At 38.2% G+C, this 7,360-nt stretch overlaps 1 protein-coding gene across 1 annotated transcript; it reads left to right on the forward strand.

Moving 5' to 3' along the window:
- Nucleotide 1: 1 nt before the first annotated feature.
- On the forward strand, nt 2–6,824 carry HINT3 (histidine triad nucleotide binding protein 3; the record flags this gene model as incomplete). The annotated part of the gene is made up of 5 exons (XM_026054609.1): nt 2–76; nt 858–975; nt 2,262–2,331; nt 3,238–3,364; nt 5,326–6,824. Coding segments are annotated over 5 exons (438 nt in total), but the record flags the coding sequence as incomplete, so codon positions are not given.
- Between the last annotated feature and the right edge of the window lie 536 nt (nt 6,825–7,360).

A 7,360-nucleotide genomic window follows, 5' to 3' on the forward strand; every position in this document is an offset into this window, starting at 1 on the left:
CGGCTACGAGGGCAAGTGCGTGTTCTGCAGGATCGCCCGCCGCGAGGAGCCGCGCACCGCGCTGCTGCCCTGCCAGGTGCGTGCGGGCGCCCGTGCCCTGCCCTGCCGGCGCCGTCACCGCTCGCTGCTCGTTGCCCTTGCAGTGAAGAGACGAGGAAACGAGCAGGGAGTGGCAGGGGGATTTGGGGAAGCGGGCACGAAGCGCGGAGGCTGCGCGGCTGGGGCCCGCAGAGGAGCGTCGGGCTGAACCGGAGCTGCCCGGCCTCGGGAATCTGCACCTGGCCCGCTGTGTTTTTAAAAGGATCCCTATAAGGATCCTTTACAAGGATCCCTAAATCCTTGTGTGGTCCCTTTTATGTTGGCAATAATGGAATACAAAATAAACCTGGATTCTCTCTCCTCGGCTGTGTCTGTTTTCAGCTAATGAAGGGTGGCGCTTGAAAAGGTGGCTACTCCCGGGGTTATTTCGTAGTTTGGAGGCTGTCTTTTCTGGGGATAGTCGTGTGTGAGACATTAATCAGGGGGAAGGAAAATACCTTGTTCTTTAAATGCTTCTGCAACAGCTGGAAGCCTTAAAGCAGTCGTGTGGCAGGTATTTGTGCTGCTTGGTATTGAGGAGGCCCAAATGCAGGAAGCTGACTGAGGTAAAACTCATCCTTGAAACTCATTTTGTAGACAGACTCAAAGATAACTCACTTTGATGTGGTAATGGAAAAAAAAAATATGTTGCAATTCTGAGATTTTACGTAGCTCTTTCAAGATATAGTACCAAGTGTGACGCTGGTGTGGGGAATGACTCTGCTTGTCTGTCGGTGTCCTCAGCCTGGCACACTCAGCAGCTTTGTGTTCCCTCCCAGTACGAAGACCTGGTTTGTTTCAGAGATATCAAACCTGATGCACCCCACCACTACCTGGTGGTGCCCGTGGAGCACGTGAGAAACTGCAAGACACTGAAGAAAGAGCACATACCTCTAGGTAAGGCTGCAAGTCTCCACAGTGTGTCTTTAACGTGGAAGAAAGTGATTTTGCGCTCTGGGTTGCTGCAGTGATTTGGCAAGCAAGTTGCAGCTTGGAACACCAGGTAGTTGTGGATGAAGCACACCTTCTCTTTCCGTGGAGTAGAGAAACCTCTTCAGTTTACCTCTGCTGCTATTTTTCTAAAGTATACCTACATATGCCACTTCATTGTTTTTTATAGGTGTATATTTGGACTAYTAAATAATATCTTGAAAATCTATTTATACTATCTTTCATAAAATGGTATGTTATCTTTCATGAAAGAAGAAAAAATAAATAGAAAATACTGTTCTAGTAAGCTCTAATATTTTTTAAGAGATAGAACTCTAAAATATTGAAACTTTGTTGTGTTTTCGATTATTTATTTATGGGATTATTTATTTCAAAAAATTGTTTTCTTTTTGCTGATGTGCTGAGTGTCAGGAAAAAAACTGTGGCCATAAACATGTGAGCAGGTTCCACCTTAGTGAAGATTACAGGTGACGCAAGCAAAGAGATATGTAGTGGTGTGTTGCAACTTCTTATTTCTCTGTGTATTCTAAATCTAGGGCACTCTTCTCCAGAACCAGCTTTTGTGTGTATATGGCTTCAGAACAATTCCTCTAGACTTTTATCCTAAGATCTTGTCTTAGAATTGCCTCTCTCTTTACTGATATGATGCAGGAAAAAAAAAAGTTTATTAGTAGGATCAAAAGCTTTTTAATTACTTTAGTTTAAATTGGTGTATCATCTCTAGAGCATTCTAACTTATAAGTCTTTATTTTTGTGTACTAACTTTAAAAAGGCTTAAAGAAAAACAGCAGGTTGCCTATCAGACTTTCACCTCAGTAGCTTGAGAAGTAAGTCGTGGAGCTGTCCAGAGCTGGTAGACACCGCAATATGTGTAGTCAGTGTAAACGTGTCATTCTGACTAACTGCTGTTTGCGGGTTTTCTGCAAGGTGAGACCATGGCTTTGGTCAATGCTGGTAGAATAATGCCATAGAATGCCTCATGACTGTGAAAATCAGTGACATAGGTGTTTTTTCTTTGTAGTAAACTGTTCTACAGTCTTTTTCTGATTGTTATAAGCTACAATGTGTATTGTAAAGTGCATGGGCTTGTGTTCTCAGTTTAGTTTATTGAAATTAATATTTGAAGATTTTGCCTCTGAAAAGCAAAGAAATTTTCCAAATTACTTGACCTAAAGACATACGGTGCATAAAAGACTAAGCATTAAGTGATTTTTTTTTTTTCTATTTAATAGTGAAGAAAATGATGGAAGTAGGAAAAAATGTCCTGCAACATAATAATTTTAATGACATGAATGATGTAAGGTATGTAAGTGCAGCCTCTATATATGCTCTTGACTTTTCCAAAATGGTATTTTAGAGATACTGGTAACACCTAGAGTATGATTTATTAAAGGAGGGTTGGATGAATTTATTGCCTGACTTCTCAAGTAGAATAGCTGACATTGGGTAAAAGCATTTTGGGGGGATTTTTGTTTGCCTTTTTTTCTTTTTTTTTTTTCTTTTTTTTTTTTGGTGAGGAAATTTGCACTAAAAGTTCATCAGAACTCTGAAATTTTCTTGCTCATGTTGGGGAAGGAATGACACTTCAAATAAGATGTCTAAAAGGCAGCTCTTATAATTATATGCTGAGTGTATGCTCCAAAGTTCTAGATCCTGGGAAAGAGGTAAACTTTGGCCTCTTTGAGCAGGGCATTGCATTGTTTTTCTCTGCATTGGTTTAACTATAGTTTAAGCCAGTATATTCAGTAGTTAATCTCCTTTAAACTATTTATAAATTCACTTGCAAAGTGAAACAAATGGAAACATAATTGAAATGGAGTATAGAAAGGTAGTCCAGCCTGCTTAAAATAGGTAGAAGATACTTTTATCTGGGTGACAGTTGACTTTATAGCAGAAAACTATGAATGGTACATTTAAGGTATATCATACTTCAAAAAGAGAGAGTGGATTAAAAAGAAAATATACTTTAAGTAATGAAGTTAAAGCAGGATATTAATGAGCTTTGAAAGAAGTGCCTGGAGAGCACATTCAAAGGAAAACACATGCTTTTGTTCATGCCCTTATATAAAAGTAAAATGTAATGTTTTTGACATGCTAGACTAAAAGTTCAGCTCTTAACTCAGTTAATCATGGTAAATGACTTATGATGTTCATCTTCTTTCTGAACTAATAAAAATATTTTAACTTGTTCATTTTCCTTTTCTGAAGAATGGGATTTCACTGGCCTCCGTTCTGCTCAATAGCCCACTTGCATCTTCACGTCTTGGCTCCAGCCAGTCAGCTAGGATTCTTGGCCAGGCTGCTTTACAGAGTCAATTCTTACTGGTTTATCACGGTAAGTGTAATTCCAGATATGTCAGTAGCTTTTCAGCTGCAAGCTGAAAATGTGATATCTTTGAAAGCACTTTGTTGTGAAAATCTTGGAAGAATTATTTTAGTCATTGCTATTATTAATTTCACATATCTTAACTGAAAATAGACATTTAAAATTTAGTATTTATACTTACTGAGAAAATCAAGTGACAGTAGCATTAATAGCAAACAATTTTGTATTTTTGGATCTGATGTGTAGCTTCTGTTAATATGTTTTACTTCTGATTGCACTTATTGCACAACTATTATTGTGGAAAAATACATTAGAATTTGGAAATTCATGCTGGAAAATATATTGGAACATAATGGAATAGGTATTATGTATACCTTGGTTAATCCAATTTAGCTGAAAAACATGACTACCTACTGGCTGCTTCTGTCAGTTCACAGGAAGCTTTTCTCATGTTGTTGTCTTTAGATTGCAACAAGTTCCTGCTTTACAAAAAATATTTTTCTTGTACCGGTATCTGTGAATAGATATTAGACATTTTCACTGTTTATCTGGAAAAGCAAGGAATTTATCCTTGCAATGCAGCTACACCATAGCTACCCMATCCTGGTGTCTTTGGGGGTGGTATCTCCTTTTAGAGAGACTCTAGAGAGCCTCTTACCACAATTACCACGACCCCTCAAAAAAAAAAAGAGAGAGAGAAGTCAAGCTTCTTGGTTGCACCCTGTTGGAATTCTCATCTAGGTCCAAACAAGCAGATGTGTCTGTGCAGTACAACTTCACAGAGAGATACTAGGCCCTCAGATTAGAGCAGCTGTGTAGTTACACTGCTTACTGCTTGGGGTTACTTAGGGATCACAGACTCACAGAATGGTTGAGGTTGGAAGGGACCCCTAGAGATCATCTAGTCCAAGCYCCCTGCTCCAGAAGGGACACCCAGAGCACGTGGCATCCAGGTGAGTTGGGAAGATCTCCAGAGAAGGAGACTCCACAACCTCCCTGGGCAGCCTGTTGCAGGTCTCTGTCACCCTCACGGGAAAGAAGTTCTTCCTCACATGGAGATGGAACTTCTGGTGTTTTAATTTATATCCATTGCCCCCCTATCACTGTCCACCACCRAGAAGAGTTTGTCCCCCTCCTCCCTACATTCTCTTCTTCAGTACTTGTACATATTGATCAGATCCCCTCTCAGTCTTCTCTAGGCTWAACAGGCCCGKCTCGCTTAATCTTTCCTCATAAGATAGATGCTCCAGTTCCTTTGTCATGTTTGTCGCTCTATGCTGGACCCTCTCTGCAAGTTCCAAGTTTGGTTATATGGTATGGAAGTACTTCCAGAGATATTTTGCAATATCCCATTAACAAACTGAAAACAAAGTGTTGTTGATTCTTTTATTATTAACAACTTAAATGTGGTATTTGTTTAAGAATGTAAAGCAAGTTTGAGAACTTTATTTTCAGTTATTTTTTTTCTAGCTTTTTTTTCCCAAATTAACTGCAAGACCTGCACAAGTCTTGCTGTTTCTACCAAAATAGCTGATTTTGTCTGCTATGTGTGTTAAAAATACTAGACTTAAGCTTCTTTCTTTTTAAGATGGTTCCTCAAGGACTAGTGAGAAGATTAATTCACTGAGACTTGACAATAAAGGGTTCTCAGTAGCAACTAGTTCTTATAGGTCCGTTGGCCTGACCACTGCTGTCTTTTAAGATCTTTAAAATCATGCTTCTTGACTTACTGTTTACTCAGACATATTCCAGCTTGCACAGTTTGTGCTTCCGGTCCTGATCAGCCAGTAACAGTTTGATAGAAAAAGTTTGTTATTTAAMATGGTTACTGCATTTTACTTCTGTGTTACTCTTTATCTCTGCAAGATGAGAAGTATGTGCTTTGTTCATCCCCATCACTGGTATTTTTTAAACAGAAATTTTCAGTAAACTCAGTAACTGTGTAGTTAATGTATTGCTTTCTTTCATAGGCTGAACAACTGATTGAGCGACTGCAAACAGAAAATGACACCAGCTGAAAGCCCAACGAGCTCTGAGTCACCAACAAATTTGGTTCTTTGTCTATGGCTTCTGATTGAAGGTTGCACGGTTTGATGTTAGTAATAATATACCAGGATAAAAAGACTTTAATTCTTTATAAAGAAACACACAGAATTTGTAACTGCCAACAAGTTGCAGTCTGTGTACCTAAGACGTCCATGCACTTCTCTGATGGTGAGGCAATGTATTTTWATGACAGTTTTTTATTTCTATAGATGAAGTATACATACAGGTACATATACATACATGTATGTATATATATACACACATACATGCAGCCTACTTTTCCTAGTAAATTGTAGAATGTATTTGCAACTAAGGAAACAACAGTTACCCCTAATACATGATACCAAAAGGAATGTTTGCTGTGGAACCTAGATTTTTAATTTAAAAAATACTTTGTTCTGGGATTGCAAGTAACGTTTAAGACATAAACTTTCCATCCTTTCTGTACTTTTCTGTCCTTTTTTTAGTTATGCATAGTTATTGGTAAATACATTGCAAAAGCACCATTTTTCTGGTTGCTAAACCACTTTAGTATATTACCTCTCTTACCTGCATGACGGTGACATCATAAATGTTAATACRATATGTGTCTGAGATGTGTTGATGATAATATAGAATATAATTTAAATGTGCATATAAGCATTTATATGTTGGACTTAAAAGACTATTTCCCTTCTTATCTGCACAGTATTTTAAATTAGCTACTGTATGTTTCTGAAGAGTGTGAAGAGTTCAGATAAATGATTTAATATATGACAATATAAGAGGGAAATCAAATTTTGAGATTATGCTGACAATGCTCTTACTGAAAGTCACTTGGAGTGTACTAATATCTTGGCTAAATTTGATTTTCTAAATGAAGTCACAAGAGAATGGGTCTTTCGTGCAGTGAGTATGTGCAGTCTTGCATAATAGCAGTCATCTGATTTGAACATGGACTAGCAGAAACTCAGCCCAAAACTGTGACACGTATGAATTGTGTTCTGAATTGTTTAAGGAGCTTGCCAGTGYGTGGCTTTACTGTGATTCTAACCAGTAGTGTGAGTGCTGTGGTTTTCAATACTGTTTTAAGGCAGACTGTTAGCAAAGCAGAAGTTCCAGAAAAGAGAGAGTGGAATTATTTGCTCACAGGGTGTATCTCTCAGTGCCTAATTAAACAAGTGTCCTTAGCTGATACTTGTAGCTAAGGTGACGATGTTCTGCAGCACCTGCAAGCTTCCCTGAACCTCCTCTTCTCAGTGGTTTCCACTGATCCAGCACTGTTGCCTTAGTGGGTACAATGTATTGTAGTATTCATTCAGTAAATGATACACAGTATTTCAGAAACTTGACCCCATTCTAAGCACCAACATTTTCTCTCCAGAAGTTTACATCTTTCCTTTCCTCAAGACCTTCTTCCTAATRTTTTTGTGTTTTTATAGGTGAACACTCACATGCCATCTGCATTACTTTGTGGTTTGATTTGTAAGTTTAGCTAAGAGAAGTGAGAGTTAAAGCCAATGAATTTTGACTAATTCTGTGCAGTAGATTAGGATTAGATTGGCTTCTAAATTTATGAAATATTTGAACACGGTTAATACTAGGTATGTGTCTTCTGACTTGTAGTTTATATATATAACAGTACTTAACTGTGACATGTAATATTTAAGGTATAATGAACTCTTGTCAAAAGGGTTAATAAAGAACAATCACTAATCTTGGAATCTTACAATGGTTGTCAAATGTAAACAGAAGGACACATGAAGGTCAATTTCTAGATGTTTTAACCTGTACAGAACCACTGAAGTGCAAAGACAAGCTGATTTTGGTATGTTGACACTGTTAAAAATAGTAATAGTAGCATGGAAACTGCTGGAAATTAAATRCAGAGTCCATCAGGAGGTTAATATGATTTTACTGGGCATGGAAAGGAAATTTGCACCAATCACCAAATTTGCACCAATCAGTATATCAGACTCC

This window comes from Nothoprocta perdicaria, unplaced genomic scaffold, assembly GCF_003342845.1.
Source record: "Nothoprocta perdicaria isolate Ctin4 unplaced genomic scaffold, notPer1 scaffold_123, whole genome shotgun sequence".
In the NCBI taxonomy this organism is placed as follows: domain Eukaryota; kingdom Metazoa; phylum Chordata; class Aves; order Tinamiformes; family Tinamidae; genus Nothoprocta; species Nothoprocta perdicaria.